The following is a 20,963-nucleotide window of genomic DNA, read 5'->3' on the forward strand; positions in this document are numbered from 1 at the left end:
CTCACTACAGTGATTCTTGGTCATGTCAGGCTGGCCCAGCGATTGAGAGAGAGAAGTTGGGTTGCTCCACCCCTCTTCAGCAAACTGGCAATGTTGATATGGAAGAATATCTCTGCCACCACACATATAGAAATAATAGAAATAAAGAAAATAGAAGTAAATTAAGGCAGCTAGTAATATGATGATCTGGAAAAGGCATTGGGATATATCCCAAGAAAACAATGAGACTGAAGGGAGGGACACATTATCTTGGTGACTCTACCAAGGTCCAGGGTTTGGGGGTCTTAGCTTTGCATGCTCAACTACCTACTTAGTAAGTACAGGGAGAATGGATTTACCCATCGGAAGCAGGTTTGGATTAACAAAGCTCTTGAGACTGATATGTAAAGACAAAAAACTAATGTACTGATTTCTAGTAAGACTTATAACTAGATATGCAAGCATATATTCAAGTCATCCAGGTTATATAGCCTCTCCATGTACATAAGCTACATTGCAAGTCAAATTATCATAAGGTTGCCTTATGGATTAGAGGAGTCCATTATTTGACTCAAGTGTTTAGTGCTATCAGATTCTGCTTTCATAGTGGTGATTGACATCTGCTTAGAATGAAGTGGTGGATGGGGTATGTACAAGGGCATCTCATTCCTGGACAGTGTTTGGGAGGGTCCAGACAGCAAGAGACAACACAAACCTCTGTGACCAACTCCTGTCATGGCATTGATTTGCTATGTGACTAGAAATCTGTTTTCTATGTTTCATCAAGCTACAATCCAATCCATATAATACTAAACAGATGAGAATTAATCAAGCTATAATCTAATCCTGCTCATCTGAGAGCAAATCCTATTTCTTTAAATTGCCATTACACCTTTTTCATTCATAGTATACGCAATCTAAAAAGTTCCACAGATGGAATCTTACTCTTCTTACTGGTTTTTAAGGAAAGCCACATAAATTTAAAAATTTTTTTAAATAGTAAATTTAAAAAGGAAAGCCACATCATAACCTGTACTAATTTGAAATAATATTATTCGGCCAGGCGTGGTGGCTCCTGCCTGTAATCTCAGCACTTTGGTAGGCTGAAGCAGGAGGACTACTTCAGCCCAGGAGGTAGAGGCTGCAGTGAGCTATGATCACACCACTGCACTCCAACCTGGGCAACATAGCAAGACCCTGTTTCTAAAAAATAATAATATTATTACTAACATTGAGTGAGAGCTATATGTCAAGTATTTTTCTAAGCACTTACATGTATTCATTTAATCCTCCCAATAATCCTACGAGGTAGATATTATTATAATACCTACTTTACAAATAAGGAAATTGTAGCACAGATAATTTAATTAACCTCCCAAGTAGTAAATAAAGGCTGAGCTGAGCGTTAAACCCAAGAAGTCGAGCTCCAGAGTCCATGTTCTTAATCATTATGCCTTAATGCTTCTCTAAATAATAACAATGCAGATTCACTACAAAGCCTAAAAGAATCCATATTTATTTAGGACCTGTCCTGAAGCTTGCCTGTCATTCTGCTCAAACCACAGTACCAATGGGCATCCTCTAAACTATGGAAGCCAGGTAGGCAGGATGGGCTAGGGTGGAAAACTTTAGTAGGTTTTAGTTACCAGAACTTTGGCCCTGCCCCACTCCCCTGTTGCCCAGGACCTCATGCCAAACATAAATCCCAAGATTATCTTGTCTTAGATGTCCCTGACTTTCAGGGATGTACTAAATCTGGGACCCAAGGCAATGGAACACTGTTTTACTGCATTGTCTAGTTAAGTGTAAATGGTTCCTCAAAAAATTAAAAAGAGAATTAACATATCATCAGGCAATTCTACCTCTGGGTATAAAAAACAAGGTCTTGGCCAAGCACGGCGGTTCACGCCTGTAATCCCAGCACTTTGGGAGGCTGAGGTGGGAGGATCATTTTAGTCCAGGAGTTCAAGACCAGCCTGGGCAACATAGCAAGACTCTGAATCTATTTTTAAAAAGTAAAGTAATTTTTTTTTATAAAACAGGACCTCAAAGAGATATTTCTACACCCATGTTTATAGCAGTATTACAATAGCCAAAAGGTAGAACCAAACCAAGTGTCCATTGACAGATGAATGGATACCCAAGATGTGGTATATACATACAATGGAGTATTATTCGGCTTTAAAAAGGAAGGAAATCTATTCACGTGCCACAACATGGATGAACCTTGAGGACATTATGCCAAGTTAAATAAACCAGTCAAAAATAGGCAAACACCACGATTCCACTTACATGTGGTAAGTAGAAAATGGTGGTTGCCGGGGGCTGGGGAGCAGGGAACAGGGAGTTATTGTTTAATGGGTACAGAATTAGTTTTGTAAGATGAAAAGAGGTCTGGAGATGGATGTTGGTAATAGCTGTACAACAATGTGCTTAGTACTACTTAATTATACACTTCAAAATGGTTAAGATAATGACTTTGTTTTATCTATTTTATCATAATCTTTTTTAAAAATTGAATTACTAGTTGACACCTACTGATCTCTCTAAATACAAAAAAAGTGACATCTTTTCTGTTAGACTAAATATTAGAAATCAGGCTCTATGTCGCCGGGCACAGTGGCTCACACCTGTAATCTCAGCACTTTGGGAGGCTGAGGAGGGCGGATCACCTGAGGTTGGGAATTTGAGACCACCCTAACCTTTAGGAGAAACCCCATCTCTACTAAAAACACAAAATTAGCTGGGTGTGGTGGCCTGTAATCCCAGCTGCTCAGGAGACTGAGGCAGGAGAATTGCTTGAACCCAGCAGGCGGAGGTTGCGGTGAGCCAGAGATCGTGCCATTGCACTCCAGCCTGGGCAACAAGAGAGAAACTCCGTCTCCAAAAAAAAAAAAAAAAAAAAGAAAAAGAAATCGGGCTCTATGTCTAGTCTCAAAATATAGAGATAAGGTAAGGAAAGCTCACAGTAATATCTAAAAAACGAATATCCTTTAAAAAATCATTAAAATAACACAGTTTTTTTAGGTTCACAATTTACAGTTCATTTCAAGCTCTTATATGGGTTTGTTTAGACCTTTGATACTTGGCTATATACTTATTTTTAGAAAAAAGTAATTCCAAATTATTATAATTTGCCACATCATTCTGCCACCTGCTGATTGAATATCATTGGCCAAATTACATAACCTCTCTGAGTTTTAGTTTACTCATTCATAAAATGGGAACACTAATTTCTAGGCCATAGAGCTACTCTGGGGATTAAATAATGCAAGTAAAGGGTTTATTTACCAAGTGTCTGACACACAATAAACTTATTAAGTGGTTACTATTATTAATAAAATATGAACAGGATAAGGATAAAGAGTAGGAAATTATAAGGATTGCAGGATCTTTCAAATATTATCAAAACTATGAGTCTTAGATAGTTGACTTCCTATTTTCTTTAAGAAGTAAAGATAGATCAGGCACGGTGGCTCTCGCCTGTAATCCCAGCACTTTGGGAGGCCGAGGCAGGCGGATCACGAGGTCAGGCGATCCAGACCATCCTGGCTAACACGGTGAAATGCCGTCTCTACTAAAAATATTTTAAAAATTAGCCAGGTGTGGTGGCAGGTGCCTGTAGTCCCAGCTACTGGGGAGGCTGAGGCAGAAGAATGGCGTGAACCAGGGAGGCAGAGCTTGCAGTGAGCCGAGATCGCGCCACTGCACTCCAGCCTGGGACAGGGGGAGACTCCGTCTCAAAAAAAAAAAAAAAAAAAAAAAGAAGTAAAGATATGTTACTAGAATTTGTGATAATCAGGTTGGGGAACAAAAAGTTGATTTCAATGTTTTGCTGAAAGAGTTAATAGTGGTAATGAGAAAAGAAAAACGTCCATGGTCATGGCAGATACTAAAACAATTATAAGAAAATATTTTGTGCAACTTCTTGCCAATAAATTGGCAATCTAGATGAGATGCATCATTTTCTAGAAACACATAAATTCTAAAATTGATTTAATAATAGAAAGAAAAATCAAACAAATCAATAATCATAGAAGATAAGAATGATCGAAGATCTACCTCTAAAAATATCAGCAAGCCCAGGTAGTTTTGCAGCACACTCTATAACTTTCAAAGACCAAATAGCATGATAATTTCTCATCATTTAAACTATTGCAGAGCGTAGGAAAAAAAAGGTGGAAATCTAAATTCGTCTACAAAGTTAGGCTAACACTAATATCAAAACTGGATAAAGATAGCACAAATAAATAAAATTATGGATCCATCTTACTTAAAAACAGAAATTATGACCAGGCATGGTGGGGTGGCTCATGCCTGTAATCTCATCACTTGGGAGACCAAGGCTAGAGAATTGCTTGAGGCCAGGAGTTGAAGACCAGCCTGGGCAACATAGGGAGACACTGCATCTACAGAACAAAATTTTTAAAGGCAGCACGCAGTGCCTCACATGTATAATCCTAGCACTGTGAGAGGCCGAGGCTGGCAGATTACTTGTGCTCAGGAGTTCAAGACCAGCCTGGACAACATGGCAAAACCCCATCTCTACAAAAAAATACAAAAATTAGCTAGGGGTAGTGGTGTGCTCCTGTGGTCTCAGCTACTTGGTAGGCTGAGGTGGGAGGATGGCTTGAGCCTGGGAAGTCGAGGCTGCAGTGAGCCAAGATCACACCACTGCCCTCCAGCCTGGGCAACAGAGTGCGATCCTGTCTGAACTTTTTAAAAAAAATTCTGAAACCACACAAACAAAATATAAACTAATCAAATCCAGCAAGTAATTAAAATGGTAATATTTCACAACCAAATAGAGTTTATTGTAGAAACATGGGAATTTTTCAGTGTAGAAAAATATATATATTCACTACACTCATAAATTCAAAGATAGAAACTATACGATTTTTATGATTAGATCCCCATAAAAGGCATTTGATAATTTTAGCAGTCATTTCTAAAAGTCATAAAGCAAAAGTAAATATGTCAACTGGTGAAATACCAAAGACATTTCCATTGAGACAGGAACAAAGCAGAAGAGCCCAGCACTCAATTTTTCAACACTCTTTTCAACATTCTAGCATATACAATAAGATAAAATAAGTGACAGAAATATTGGAAAAGAAGATGTAAATTATCATTACCTCAAATGTTATACAGTGTGATAAGAGATGCAACCTTAAAACAACTGTTAGCATTAATAAAATACCCCCATGCTAAGAAAGAATACAGGATAAATATGTTTTAAAGTCCATAGCTTTCATTTTATATCATAAGCCGTTAAAAAAATCAAATGAAAAAGTCTCATTCACAATACTTTAAAAATAAGACTTATTCTTTGGCACTAAATCTTTTTCCTGAGGCAAGAGTACAGATTTACAATTTTTTTTAATCTTTGAAGTACTAATATATGAATAAAGGTTTATGAAAGTTGCAGATACCAGGATGAAATCACTTTTTGTCAAACACAAACTAGAGCCAGGAGAGCACAAAGGAGTAGGGTTCATGATTGCATGGACGAGATAAAAGACATTTTTGGAAGTCTTGTCTCAAGGACTTTCTAAAATAAGAAATTCTGTAGGACTGCAGCAATTCAGATAAAATGCTCTCAAAACAACACCTGCCCAGTAATAGCATCTCCTCCTCTAAAATGTCGCCAAGTCTGACTTTGAGTATCCAAAACCAGTATCTGTTTCCAACCAGCTTATGTGAACTTCTCCTTTTGCCAAATAAAAGTTTCCCTTTGGCCAGGTGCGGTGGCTCACGCCTGTAATCCCAGTACTTTGGGAGCCCAAGGCGGGCGGATCACAAGGTCAGGAGATCAAGACCATCCTGGCCAACAGGCAGAAACCTCGTCCTACTAAAAATATAAAAACTAGCTGGGCGTGGTGGCGTGCGCCTGTAATCCCAGCTACTTTGGAGGCTGAGGCAGGAGAATCACTTGAACCAGGGAGTCGGAGGTTGCAGTGAGCCGAGATTGTGCCACTGCACTCCAGCCTGGCGACAGAGCGAGACTCCGTCTCAAATAAATAAGTAAATAAATAAATAAAATTTTAAAAAGTTTCCCTTTATCCTCCCTTCTTTGATGCATATGTAGCTTGCCACAGCTATGCATCTGAGGTTATAATCCTCCTTTCTAATTCCCAAATAAATTCAATGTATTTAGAGATTTTTTTTTCTTTAGCTTACAGGTTTTTAGTTGACAAGTTTGAGTAGAAAGTTCACCCTATCTACTCCACTTTAATGTGTAATCATAAAATTATATAAAGAAAAAACTTGAAACAAAGAAAAAATGAAATTTTGAAGGTTCGTGTTTTAAAATTTAACACATAACCAATTGATGCAGATATTCATAGGAGCATTAAATCATAAGATAATCTATGCACAACATGCTAAAAATATTTTTATATTTTTATTTATTATGTATATTTATATATATTATGTTGCCAGAGAACCCTGGTATTAAAGCATCCTTACCAGAACTGAAATTCGCTTATTTATATTTATAATACATTTTACATATTTGATTAGCATTGATTTTGCACTTCTATTTCAAATAATAAAAATAAATAATGTCACATTGCAGGATTCAATATCTTTTTTTTTTTTGAGATGAAGTGTCTCACTCTGTCACCCAGGCTGGAGTGCAATGGCATGATCTCGGCTCACTGCCACCTCTGCCTCCCGGATTCGAGCAACTCTCCCACCTCACCCTCCCAAGTAACTGGGACTACAGGTGCGCACCACCACCCCCGGCAAATTTTTTGTATTTTTAGTAGAGACAGGGTTTCCCTATGTTGGCCAGGCTGGTCTTGAACTTCTCACCTCAAGTGATCTGCCCGCCTTGGCTTCCCAAAGTTCTGGGATTACAGGCAAGAGCCACCGCACCCAGCCAGGATTCAATGTCTTTATTTGTTGTTTAAGTATTTAGTGGCAAGTTTGGGGAAGAGAAGCATATGTTAGAATCCTTGGTTTAAAATGTCTGAAAAGAAAGACCTATTATAGCCTTATTAAAGTCCCTTCTAACTGAAAAGATCCTTGACTGTTTGCATCATCACAGAAGATAAGGAACTACATATACAGCATTAACCTTGAGAAAATTCAGATTCAGTCCTGCTTCGGTATTGAATCAAACTAGGTTATTTGCACAACAAGTAAAATGTCTTAAAACCTTATAAACCTTTTATATCAGGGTAAGCACTCATTTGAAAAATTAAAAGGAAAATAATATTACCTAAGATGAATTAAGTATCATGATAAACATTAAAAATTTAGAATTTGCAAGGAAGTGAAATAATGAGCTTTCTAATTAAAAGATAATTAAGGACAGATTTCTCCACATACACACAAAAATTTCCCCAAAGCTTTATAAAGATATAACTAGCTAATAAGGTGGAGAAGTAATTTATGTGCCCATTAAAAAATACTCAATCTCTGAATGTTAGTCCAAAATTAAGTTGTCAGATCCTTAAATCATTGGCTAGAAACACGCTGAGTACCTAGTATGTACTAGGCACTTGGATCATTGTGTGACAATAAAATTTACTGCATTAGAAAAGACATTTTTCACATCTTAAATGCCATAAGCATTATTTGGCTGGCAATTAATTACATTTAACACATTAAACATATAGAGCAAAATTCTGAGCAATCAAAATTATACCCTTGAGCAATCGATTATTTAAATTCCTCTCACTATTCCCTTAAGCTGATTTCTACTCTGGGATTCTTTCACAGTTCTCAAATAAGAAAATAAAAAATTTCCTAAATAAGGCAATACAAAAGAATAGAAATGTAAGAGAAGAGATGTATTAGCTCTTGAATCTATCCTTGTTTCCATTTGCTCTCAATAGTGCCTCTATTGTTCGATTTTCTCTCCAAAGAAAAATACTGATTTAAAAGAAGAAAAAGTACAATCACCTTTAACAGCTAAAGTGTACTGATTAACATCTACTAAAGTTAGCAAAGACAAACTGAAAAAAAATTGTAAAATCTCTATTCTAAGTTACATAATGCCATTCACCATAGCAATGATTTTATACTTCGGTATATGGTTTTTTAAAATAAATATTACCAACAGGTAAAATTTTTTCCTTTGCTGTCTTAAGACAGTCCTAAGATAATTTTTACCAGTGTGTGTGTTCATAACTTGAATGTTAATTTAAAGCAATGTTACTTCTATCACCTAAATGATATACTTACAGAACAGTGGTTTAATTGGGAACAGAAAAACGCCACATTGCTTCTTCCCAAGAAAAAGGGATGTATTCCATTCTCGAGGTCTCTCTCCCACTCTCTATTTATATATAATATACTGCATAGATAAATACACACACATATATATGTATTTTTTTGAACTTAAAGAAGACTGGATGTATGTATTTACACGTATATATCCAACAAATATTTAATTTTGAGATCTCTCTCCCTCTTCTGTTATTCTCAGTATGATTCTCAAACTGTACACTCTTTCATTTTTCATTCATTCATCAAGCACGCATCGAGTCCCTTCTGCATGCTTAGTTTTTTGTCGGATAGAAGGAAGATACAAAAGAAAAACTGTCTCTGCCCTTCAGAATCTTTCCATCTCTTCCAGGAACAAGATAAAACACCATATATTATTAAGCAATTTATAAGACTAGTCCCAAAACCAATGGTACAAGTAACATGCATTTTACATTTATGTAGAATTTTAGAGCTTGGAAACACTTTCGTGATATTTAATCCTAAGAACAATCTTGTAAAGGGCACATTATTAGCTCCATTTCGGTGATGAGGAATCTGAGACAGAATTTCAAGTGACATGTCTCGTTCAAACATTATGAGCGGAAGAGTCAAGACTTAAGCCTGAGTTTTCTGATTATAAGCCCAGTGCTCTTTTCAACACAGTACTGGAAACCAAAGATTGTGGCACACAACAGGACAACAGCCAGTCTTCTGTTCGAGGTCCAACTAAACTGGACCCATACCTGAGCAATGTCCAGCCAAATGTCCAAATTAATTTTATCCTGCAAATATTTGTTCTTCAGTGTAATACACACAGCACAACTACCATTTCCTTCGTCTTAGTGCCTTTATCTCCTACATTCCGAAAATGGGGATGTCAAATATTTTTTTTTAAATCTGGCCTAGATGGAATCATATAAATCTTAAATCATAATGTAAATCTTAAAGGTCTGGTTTCCACCAATCCTTACCCATTTTGTTTTCCCCCAGCACTAGAGAGCCTAACCTACCCTCACCCCTTTTCAGCATTCTTGCTCCAAACAACCACCTATTTTAAGATGTCAATGACCCTTTCCCAAATTCTACAAATTCACCCCAGTTTTGCCAACCGACCCCAGCGCCTGCCCGGACACATTCCCCTCCCTCCCAGTAGATTTGATACCGAGTTCAGGTTCTGCAGATCCCGTCGTGATGCTGTCACACAGCACTGACAGATAAGATTTGACCTTTCGCCTCCGTCCTTGGGGACCTCCCGCTGGCCAAGTAGGGTAGTTCCAACCCCAGGAAACGGGCTTCCCGCTCAGGAACGCAGCCCCTAGCAGCGCACAGTCCGAGGTAACGTCTCCGGCAATTAGAACGACGCTGGGCGCCCGGGTGTGCATCACTCCGCCTCATACTCCTGCCAACTGCAGGGCACTCGGTCCGGCAGCCAGTCCATCCCACCCACATCCAAGTCCCAGCCAGTCGGACCTTACGCAGGACCCGGATGACAGGTCGTTGACGGCTGCAGCAAAAGTCAATGCCACCTGCCGCTGCTGCCCATCACCGACAACCTCAGACCCCCTAGACTGGACCGCAGAAAAGCGTTTCTATGGGAACCCCTGGGAATCACGTGACGCACTCGGACGACCAATCGTTTCTTACCTCCGCCCGCGATCCTTGTTTCGGCCCTCCCTCTCGCCCCCTCCTCCTTCGCCCAGCCCCGCCCCTTGCCTACGGAGAGCCCGCGCCTGCGCGCTGTATCCTGCGCGCTCCCTCCCCCGCGCGCGCTCTCCGTGAAAGAGTGGGGGCGGCGTGGGAGGCGCCAGGAGAGCGTGAACCTGAGGAGGAAGCAGCAGGGTTGGCGCGCAGGCCCAGAACCGTCCGAGCCACGGCAGCCGGCGACGCCCCAGAGCGGAAGAGGGAAGTGAATCAGGCGCCGGGCAGTGGGCTGGTGGGCTCGGCTTGCTGAGGTAGAGGCAGCTCCAAGAAGAGGCCTTTGCCGCTGGTAGGGATTGGGATGTCGAAGAACACAGTGTCGTCAGCCCGGTTCCGGAAGGTGGACGTGGATGAATATGACGAGAACAAGTTCGTGGACGAAGAAGATGGGGGCGACGGCCAGGCCGGGCCCGACGAGGGCGAGGTGGACTCCTGCCTACGGCAATATCCTTGCATTCGCCGCCCTCCCCACCCTAGCCCAGCCCAGCCCGCCCTTGTCCAGAGACCCGGGAGCCTGAAGGATCCGCGGGGCACCGGCGCGGAGCTGCCCTGTCTACCTGCGGCTAAACCTGTCTCTTTGGGGTCTCCTGCTCTGAGAGGGCAGGAGGAAGCCCCCGTTTCCTACTCAGGAGCCAGGAGACGCGAGGGTCCCACTCTTGGAAGCCTGCCCTCCCCCGCGCGCCTTCCACGCCCCCAGATTCCTCAGGTTGCACCCGAGTGCCTGCCTGCCTCGGGAACCGGTCCCGCCGGCCGCGCCTTCGCGGCGTTGGGGAAGGCGGCCCGGGCTGGTGGGGAAGGCTGGTGCCGAGCGCCTAAGTTTTTCTTCCTAGAACTCTATTTCCCGGAGTCACATTAGCTCCAGAAATTTCTGATTGTGGGGAACCTGCGTCTTTCCTTAGTGATTTTGTTTTTTGTTGCGTTTTTGTTATTGCTAGCGTTAAGATAGTTTATTCCTTACCGGGGGCAGAAGGTAGATGGTACGGTTCGAAAATTGAGGTCCCCTATGCTTTCAGCCCATTGGCCTTTAAAAAAAGAAAAAAAAGGGAGGGGGGGATTTGACAAAATATACATTGCACAGAATTTGTTAACCGGGGGAGGGGAATGAATACAATTTTTTGTGTTCCTAAAATTGATTCCATTTTAGTTAAAATATGGCTGTCAGTTCCCGGTTTCTGTTTTTGCATATTTGAATATTCATAACTTTGACTTCGTATTTGCATTACATCTTTTTTAGAAAAATGTAAATGTTGCAAAAAACCGAAGCTATAGTTTTAGAAAATCTCAAACACTGGCTTTTTATGCATTTCTAATTATTGGATGTATTCATAAGGAAGACTCAATGTCCTGTTATATGAGGAAAATGTGAGTGAAAATATTTAATGGCAACAGTATCCTTTTTTAAAGGCACCTAAATATAGCATTAGACATTTATCAATATATAGCTAGTCCTTTGATTGCCACAACTTTCACAATTAATTAGCTGTTGCTCTTTTGCATTATTTAAATAAGTGCTTGGGGTCATAAAAAATGAGCTAATCACATGAGGCATGCTTCTCTAGAAATCTTTGCAGCCTTGAAAATAACAGCTTGTCAACCAGAGATTTTGTGTGTGTAAGAACTTTTTCTTCGGAAGATAAATGGTGAACATGCTTCCTAAAAACATTTGTGATGGACAGATGGTGTTTTATGAAACCCCAATGTATTTTAGGTAATTTATGGTGACTGCTGTGTCCATATCAGTGGATCCGCTTTTTGATCAGTACATCTTAAAATAAAAAGATACTGTCTTTTCTTACCCTTACATACAGCCAGGAAAGACAGCCCTAGTGGTGGGGTACTAGAGATGGAGGAACAAGTGAACTCTGTGGTTTTCCTTTTAGGGGAATGTCTGGTACATTCTGACAGTCTGATTGGCCTTCTGTTTCTCATGCTTGCTAACTCACTAGTGCTTTCAAAGAGAGTCTGAATTTAATAGGTATGGTCTAACACAGTTTGAATAACCTTTGTGAAATATGAGAGAAAATATCTAAAGCAAAAAATTAAGCTGCCACCTAAGGGACATATGAATTATTACATCTTCTGTGATGCCTCTTTTCATCAATATTGAGAGACTACTAATGTGTATCATTGAGATTGCTAATCTGCCAGCATGTTCTACCAGCATTTCAGTTAATATAGAATATAGTAAAAGTTTGGTCTTTATTTTTTCAATTAGAATCACAGGAAAAGACATATTTTGGTTGATAATAGGTTATTTCATTTGGGGGACTAATAATTCTGATACATATTTTAGAATTTCTTTAACACCACTCTAGGTAATGTTTGCATATGTATCTCACTGGGCAATGAAAGACTATCAAGGTGTTCATTTGATAGTTAGAACCAAAGGTGAAACAGTCTTTGCTTTATTAAAAAGAAAGTCTAATGTTCTGTTTTGCTTTTGATATCTTGCCTTTGATTAACATCCTGGAAACCAACACATTGAATTTCCAGTATTGAACATGGTGACCAGTAATTTTCTTTTTATATGTAAAGCAAGTCTTCAGAACCAGTGGTTATAATACTTTCCTGGGGGCCATGCTTTGCTGCTACACCCTTAACTTCCATCACAGGAAACATGACAGCTGCCCTACAGGCAGCTCTGAAGAACCCCCCTATCAACACCAAGAGTCAGGCAGTGAAGGTGAGTCGCAGACTACAACACAGTGATCTCTGCTGATATCTTATTCTTAGTAAAATCCTCTGCAGTTGCAAAAAAAAAAAAATCAATATTTTAACCGTTTGCTAACTTTGACATAGAAGAGTTTATAATGTAGTTTGATAGGTAAAAATTTCACGTGAAAAAATAGCCCTGTAATGTAGTTATGATAATGCTGCATGGTAAGACGCAGTGAATTCAAATAGTGAAATCATTTGTGTGTGTTTTTAGAGGAGACCACTCAGGCTGAATTTGAACAAAGGTTTGAAAAATAAGTTAAACCTTTACAAAAATAAACAGATTGTAATTGCTTTTTAAAGATTTTTTAAAACCGTACAAATACTAAATATTTATTATAGAAAGCTCAGACATATGGGAAGGTTAAAAAGATAGTCATTTATGGTCCCACTACCCAGAGATAACAGTTACTACTTTGGGGCCTTGCTATATTGTTAGAGTTCCCTTTTGTTTTTTAAGAATGAAATTTTATAACCTGCTTTTTCGGCTGTATGCAATGTACAAGAGATTTCCTTCGCAATAAGTTTATTTCTATAGCATTTTTAAGAGTTGTATATGGATAAGCTGCAGTGTATACATAACTAATCTTTTGTTATATATTTAGACTGACTTTTCCTATTGTGAATCACTGAAATGAATATTTTTTGGTAAATTTTTAATTGTTCTCTTTGAATAAATTGCTAGCAGTGAATTACTGGATCAAAGAACGCACTTTTTTAAGGCTTTTGGTACATGTAGTGTTGCCAAATTGCCCTTCAGAATGGTTGTGCAACTTACATTCTCTGCAGTCTTTTAGTAGTTCTTAACCTATTTAAGTATTTATTTAAAATGATGCCCATAGCATCAACCTCATTGTCCATAACTATTCGTACATCCTAGGAGCTTCAAGAATCTCAATTGAGTAGTAGTAAGTAATAACTTAGGTAAATGCGTAATAATTATCTAGGTAACATAATTTTTTATCGGGGAAAAATTGCTTTGGTTTTTACAAGTTGTAAAGAATGTCGTTGAAATTTCATTTTTACCCTGGATGCAAAGATATGTTTTCTAAATGTGGTGATTGCATAGTCTTTAAACCAAGATAACAATAGGTAGTAGAAACATTGTGTGAAATCCTGACCAGTAGGAATGCTGGAGGTAGCCCTTTGTGTTGAATGGAAGAAGAAACAAATTGTTGAAAAGGTCAGTTAAGTGTTCCCTTTGCTTGCTTGAATGGGTAAGAAAATAACTGCTTTTGAAGCAGGCTTTTGCTAAAGAAAAAAGATCATTATTAATGAACATCACTATATTTCGTATCTACAGTCAATTCATATAAATTACAATTTTCTTTTAAGACAGCTTTGTTTAAAAATTTTAAAAGAAAGTTTTTAAGAAAAAATTACTTCTGAAGAATAATTCAAGGTGGAAATGCAAATCTGCTTCCTTGTTTTATGGGGTTTCTTTTTTTTTTTTTTTTTTGAGACGGAGTCTCACTCTGTTGCCCAGGTTGGAGTGCAATGGCGCAATCTCTGCTCACTGCACCCTCCGCCTCCCGGATTTAAGCGATCCTCCTGCCTCAGCCTCCCGAGTAGCTGGGATCACAGGCACCTGCCACTATGCCCGGATAATTTCTGTATTTTTAGCAGAGACAGGATTTTACCGTTTTGGCCAGGCTGGTCTTGAACTCCTGACGTCAGGTGATCTGCCCATCTCGGCCTCTCAATGTGCTGGGATTACAGCTGTGAGCCACCACACCTGGCTGTTTTGTTGGAATTTTGTTTTTAAGATCAAGACATAAAATTTAAATGTTGTTTTAATAAATTGTTAAATTATCACATTGATCTGTTAGCAAATCCTCTTGGCTCTGCCTTCAGTTATGTCAATAGTTTGTCTAGTTTTTAACCACCTCCACTGCTACTGTGCTCACCACATCCGGCCTGTGTTACTGCAATTACCTCCTAATTGCTCTCCCTGCTTCTGCCTTATCCCCTACCCCCACCGCTTATTCTCTGTAACGTAGATGCCAAAGCGATCCTGTTAAAATGTGAGTCAGATTATGGCACTGCTCTTAAAACCTTCCAATGTCTTCTTATTTCTCTCAGTAAAAGCCAAACTCCTTACAATGCCTGGAGGCCTTACACGATCTGTCCTCCCATAACCTCTGACTTGCTCACCTGCTTTTCTCCCACCAGTCCACTCCAACCACATTGGGTTTTTTTCCTATTCCTAGAACACACTGAACACACACTAATAGTGTGTTCTTTCCTCTGTCTGAAACACTTTCCTCAGTTATCCCAGGCCTTCCTCTTTCACGTCCTTCAGGTCCTTACTCAAATGTCACCTTCTTAGTGTGGCCTTTCTGAAATTCTAAACCATCCTCATACAGATATGTCTAAATGTTCTGTTATTTATTTACCCACCAGGACCGGGCAGGCAGCATTGTCTTGAAGGTGCTCATCTCTTTTAAAGCTAATGATATTGAAAAGGCAGTTCAATCTCTGGACAAGAATGGTGTGGATCTCCTAATGAAGTATATTTATAAAGGATTTGAGAGCCCCTCTGACAATAGCAGTGCTGTGTTACTGCAATGGCATGAAAAGGTAAATTATGAGTTATAAATCTACATAACTGGTTCTTTTACAATAGGGGATGACAGTGACGACCTCTCTCACCTAAATAACCATTTTGACTTGGTTGTACATTTTTTATTACAAATAAAATGCATGAAAATGATAGTTCATATTTATGTTTACTAGCCTTGGTCTTAAGAGATTCTAATTCCAACACTTGTGTTTATTCAGCAACGATTATTAGTAATTAAACATAATCTTGAACTCTGAATTAAATCAAAACTTTGTAAAAGAAAATAAGCAGTATAAATCAAGAATTCTTTCACAGTGACCAAAGGGTGAAAACAACACAAGGATCATCAACAGATGAACAGGTAAATTGTAGTACATACATACAATGGAATATGATTCAACCATAAAAAGGAATGACATTCTGACACATACTATAACATGAGTAAACCTTGAAAACATACCATGTGAAATAAGCCAAATACAAAAGAACTAATATTTTATAATTTTACTTATATAAAATAATCTAAGCTAGGCAAACACAAAGGGACAGAAAGTCCTTAGAAGTTACCAGGAAGTAGGAAAAGTAAGGAATAGGGAGTTAGTGCTTAATGGGTACAGAGTTCCTGCTTGGAGTGGTAAAAAAGTTATGGAAACAGATAGTGGTGATGGCTACAATACATTGTAAATGTAATTAATGCCAATGGATTTTACACTTAAAGATGGTTAAAATGGCAAATTTTGTGTTAGATATTTTACAACTTTTTTTTAAAGAATTAGGGGTTTGGAGGATCAAGAATTCTTAAATCATTTTTTTCTATTTTCATGCATATATTTTGCAATGTAAGTAGATGCTGGTACATCATCTGTCAAAAGAGTACAAGGGATTTTGAGCTTTGGGTAAAAAACTGGATAACATGTAAATAGAACCAGCCATAAAAATATTAAGTGTTTGAAGTGTATCTGAATGAAAACACACACATAAGAGAAAAGTACATAGTAAACTTGTTGTTTAGCCTTGGTCAAGTCACTTTATCCCTCATACACTATCAAAAAGAACTAACATTTATGGATAGGGTAACCATTCCTCACAATTTTCCCAGGATAGCCCCAATTTATGCTTGTTGTCCCATCATAACTATAAATAGTTCCCCCTTTTACTCTAAAATGTACCAGTTTGGATAGTAATTTATATGGCACCCCATTCATGGAACACTTTCTGTTGCCAGGCACCATACTATTAATGTTTTAATTTAATCTTTACAGCAACCCTATGAAGTACATAAATATCTTTATCATCCTTAATTTACAGATGAAGAGCCAGCTTTAAAACCAAGCAGCCTAGTTCTAGTATAGCCTCAAGATTGCAGTGAACATTGATTAAGCACTTATTATATTCCAGATACTCTTCCAAGGACTTTATAAATATTAACTCATTTAATCCTCATGAAAACGGAGGGAAATGTTTGCTATTATTCCTCTTTTGTAGCTGAGGAAACTGAGGCATGTGTGAAGCCTTCATTTCTTCCAAATGTCAGTCACCAGTTTTTACCAATCTTCTAAGTATTTCTGAAATCTATCTGTTCAAGTGTATCTAATGCAGCTGTTCACAGCATCTCTCCCAGTCTGTTGCCATAGCTTCCTGACTGGTTTCCCAGCTACCAGTTTTGCCTCCCTCAAATCTGTTCTCTACCCAGCTAACAGAATGATCTCTTTAAAATCAGAATTGCCCTTGTCAGTCACCTGCAGGATAAAGTCAAAGTTCGCAAGTCTGGTTTCATCTTCCATGTCATTCTTCCCCTCAGGCTATAGCAATGCCAGCCTTTTTCCTGAATGCACCATATCGTTTCACACCTCCATACATTTGCTCATGATTTTCTGGTGTTAGCCTGTCACCTGCTCGTTCTTTTAATGTGTCATTTCCTCCAGGAAGCCTTAGCTGAAACATTCCTCTGTACTGTTAATCTGGGTATAAACCACTCCCTGGTGCTTTAATAGCACCTGAAGCACAACTCTCATTTCATACATTAGATTAAAATTATCTGTTTATATGTCTGTCTCCTTGTGCTAGACCAGAAAATGCTGTATTTGTTCACTTTTGTATCCCCAGCGTCTAGCACAGTACTCAGTATACAAAGGTATTTCATAAATATTTTTGAACAGAAAGAAACCAGAGCTCAGATTCCTAATACTTGATCATTACTCTCTGTTTTTCAAATTAGAGTCAGAGTTAAAGTTTCTAAGTTCTTAACTATTAAACAATACCTTCTTTCTTTGGGAGAAAAAAATCTGACAAAGGCTAACTAATCGAAGTGGAAGTTGGGATGGTTGATCCCAGTTTGAATTTTCTCCTGACTGTGTGGTGAGAATGAGAGATGCAGAATGTCCACCTGTTTTGAGCAGGAAGACTACGCTGCAGATTTTTTAAAACATTATTTAGAATTAATGTACTAGAATGTAAACTAGTATCTCACTAAACTGTAAGCTCATGAGGGCAGGGACTTTCAAGGTTTTGTTTATTACTGTAACCCCAGTGCCAAGAACAGTAGTACCTGGTGCGTAATTGGCGTTCAAGAATTTATTATTTGTTAAATGATAAATTCAGGGTCTATAGCCATGCCCATTTCTTCTGTAAGAAAAATGTTTTACTTAATATGAGAATTGACCTTTTACGATTCTGTCAACATTTACATCTTGGTTTGTTTTTAGGCACTTGCTGCTGGAGGAGTAGGGTCCATTGTTCGTGTCTTGACTGCAAGAAAAACCGTGTAGTCTGGCAGGAAGTGGAAATCTGCGTCGGGAGTGGGAATTGCTGGTACAAAGACCAAAACAACCAAATGCCACCGCTGCCCTGTGGGTAGCATCTGTTTCTCTCAGCTTTGCCTTCTTGCTTTTTCATATCTGTAAAGAAGAAAATTACATATCAGTTTTCCTTTAATGAAAATTGGGATAATATAGAAGAAATTGTGTTAAAATATAAATGTTTCATCCTTTCAAAACCATTTCAGTGATGTTTATACCAGTCTGTATATAGTATAATTTACATTCGAGTTTAATTGTGCAATTTTTAACCCCTATTGGCTGGTTTTTTGTTTTGTTTTGTGTTATTTTTACCTAATACTGAGAGATTTGGTTAGAATTTGAGGCCAGTTTCCTAGCTCACTGCTAGTCGGGAAATGATATTTATAAAAAATATGAGAGACTGGCAGCTCTTAACATTGCAAAACTGGACCATATTTCCCTTATTTAAGCAAAATATGTTTTTGGAATAAGTGGTGGGTGAATACCACTACTGAGTTCTAGCTTTGTTTTTGCTTGCCTCCTGATTATCTGTACTGTGGGTTTAAGTGTGCCACTTTCTCTCAGCATCCAATAATCATGGCCTCTCAATTTATTTGTGGTCGCCCAGGGTTCAGAGCAAGAAGTCTTGCTCTATACAAATGTATCCATAAAATATCAGAGCTTGTTGGGCATGAACATCAAACTTTTGTTCCAATAATATGGTTCTGTTTGGAAAAAAACTGTAAATCAGAAAGAATGATTTGCAGAAAGAAAGAAAAACTATGGTGTAATTCAAACTCTGGGCAGCCTCTGAATGAAATGCTACTTTCTTTAGAAATATAATAGCTGCCTTAGACATTATGAGGCATACAACTAGTATTTAAGATACTATTTAATATGCCCCATAAATGTCTTCAGTGTTCTTCAGGGTAATTGGGATCTCAGAAGATTTGGTTCAGATCCAAACAAATACACATTCTGTGTTTTAGCTCAGTGTTTTTTTAAAAAAGAAACTGCCACACAGCAAAAAATGGTTTACTTTGTTGGACAAACCAAATCAGTTCTGAAAAAATGACCGGTGCTTATAAAAAGTTATAAATATCCAGTAGTTCCAAAACAAACCACCTGATCAAGGAGGAAGTCAGCTTGTGATTAGTATTTACATTGGACACCAGTTTTGTAATCACTGACTTCGTGCAAACTGGTGCAGAAATTCTATAAACTCTTTGCTGATTTTGATACCTGCTTTTTGTTTCATTTTGTTTTGTTTTGTAAAAATGATAAAACTTCAGAAAATAAAATGTCAGTGTTGAATAATTTATTTTTCTTTGACTTTAACACTTACGAATGTATGGTTAATTAAGAGGAAAGGTTTTCTGCTTCTAGCACCAAGTACTATACTCTTAACAGGAACAATTTGGTAGGGTTTTTATAAGACTATATAGATAGAAGATGATAGAGAAGAGAGTCATTAATGATGTCAGAGCACTGCTGAAGCCTTTGGAGTGATTCCATAGCCCTCTGGATGGCAGCTGAATACCTGTATGTAGTATCACTGCCCAAAGACCTGGACTAGATAGGGCAAAGTAGCCTAGCAGCTGCAGTCATTCATTCCCAGCCTCCAAAATTCTCTTTCTTACACCTCAGATCTATTTATTGTACTGACCTACTCACAGCAACTTCTGTTTGGTTTCGATCTGCGCCTGACTAGATTCCCACTTTAAAACACTTCCAGGCAATTCCTGGGTGAAGATAAGCTAAGCAATAGGTATTATTTTTAAATGTTACTTAGAGATAGGGACTTGCTATGCTGCCCAGGCTGGAGTGCGGTGGCTGTTCACAGGTGTGATCATAGTGCACTGAAGCCTCAAACTCCTGGCTTCAGGCAATCCTCCTGCCTCAGCCTCCGGAATAGCTGGAACTACAGGCGCACATGCCACTGTGCCTTAGCCAATAGGTATTAGCGGTAGTCAAGTAGGTATAGCATAACCAATTACAAACTTTAAAATCAAATGATACCAAATGTTTTTTCATAAAATCCTTCTTAACATCACTTTCATAACAAGCATTTGGAAAAATTCTGGAGTTCATATTCTGTGTTCACATGAATGGATGTATTTAGAATCTGCCAGTCTATCAGCTTTACTGAGGGGAGATAATAAAAATATTTAACAAGTAGTATAATGTAGAGACCGAGTCAAAATGGATACCAGCTGGGAACAACTGGTTCAACTGTTGCCTCCTGACTAAATGTCAGCCCAGGGTGTAGTGACCATGACACAATACTATCCTTGGTGAAAAGCGTTGGGAATAGGATTAATTGTGGGGGAAAAAATGCCATAGGGATACTTTTAGCACAGAAGTAGTTGTTTACCTCCCATTCTCCTCTTTTAATCTCAGTGGTTTTATTATTTGGTTTCTTTTTTGCCATTTTACAAAGGGGAAGAGGAAAACATAACCCCTTCTTGGTCATTGGGTAACAGCACCATTTAGGTAACAGTCATACTTGATGGCAAGTATGATGATATTTTAAGGACATGAAATCAATGTGTAGATGGTACAAATTAACCATATTCTTTTTAAAGCATTTCCTGTGATCCCAGGCTCACGAGGACATAACAGAAGAATAAGGTCTGAATCTTGGGCACCAGTTTGCTGTCAGCCTAATTGAGAAGTAAGGTTAAGCACTTGAAAATCAATGTCATACAAAAAAAAAAAAATTAACGTCATACAATTTAGCATTTGACTGTAAATGCAGTAGTCAGTGTTGGGAGAACAACAAAATCAGGGTGGATCAGAGTATTTAAAGTGAGACATTAATTTGAACTAATCCTTTGGAGGGGCAGAAAGGACAAACAGTCCAAGTGAAATGAACAGAGTAGAAAGAGAAAGTTAAAAGTGGGCTTAATAATCACCGTTCTTGCAGTTTTAATGTTTAACATAAAATTCTAGATGGTGTATTAGGATCAGAAACTATCTCCATGGTAGATTCAAGAAAGTCAAATTATAGGAAA

The 20,963-nt window shown here is 38.4% G+C and overlaps 2 protein-coding genes across 4 annotated transcripts in view; one reads left to right on the top strand and one right to left on the bottom strand.

Annotated features, from left to right (window-relative positions):
* RGL1 (ral guanine nucleotide dissociation stimulator like 1) overlaps positions 1 to 9,775 on the bottom strand; it is a 289,030-nt gene extending 279,255 nt beyond the window's left edge. The window contains exon 1 of one of the 3 annotated variants that reach the window (XM_031657730.1): positions 9,359 to 9,775. The gene's annotated coding sequence lies outside the window, so the exon portion shown is untranslated. The remainder of the gene's footprint in view (positions 1 to 9,358) is intronic. The other 2 variants (XM_003893404.4, XM_031657737.1) reach the window with 2 other exon arrangements.
* Positions 9,776 to 9,918: 143 nt separating this feature from the next.
* On the top strand, positions 9,919 to 19,266 carry ARPC5 (actin related protein 2/3 complex subunit 5). The gene is made up of 4 exons (XM_009191836.2): positions 9,919 to 10,338; positions 12,505 to 12,577; positions 15,013 to 15,189; positions 17,878 to 19,266. Exons 1-4 carry the CDS (start codon positions 10,196 to 10,198, stop codon positions 17,938 to 17,940), a joined length of 456 nt encoding a protein of 151 aa, XP_009190100.1. The 5' UTR covers positions 9,919 to 10,195; the 3' UTR covers positions 17,941 to 19,266.
* The last annotated feature ends 1,697 nt before the right edge of the window (positions 19,267 to 20,963 follow it).

The sequence above is a fragment of the Papio anubis genome, chromosome 1 (genome assembly GCF_008728515.1).
Source record: "Papio anubis isolate 15944 chromosome 1, Panubis1.0, whole genome shotgun sequence".
Classification (NCBI taxonomy): domain Eukaryota; kingdom Metazoa; phylum Chordata; class Mammalia; order Primates; family Cercopithecidae; genus Papio; species Papio anubis.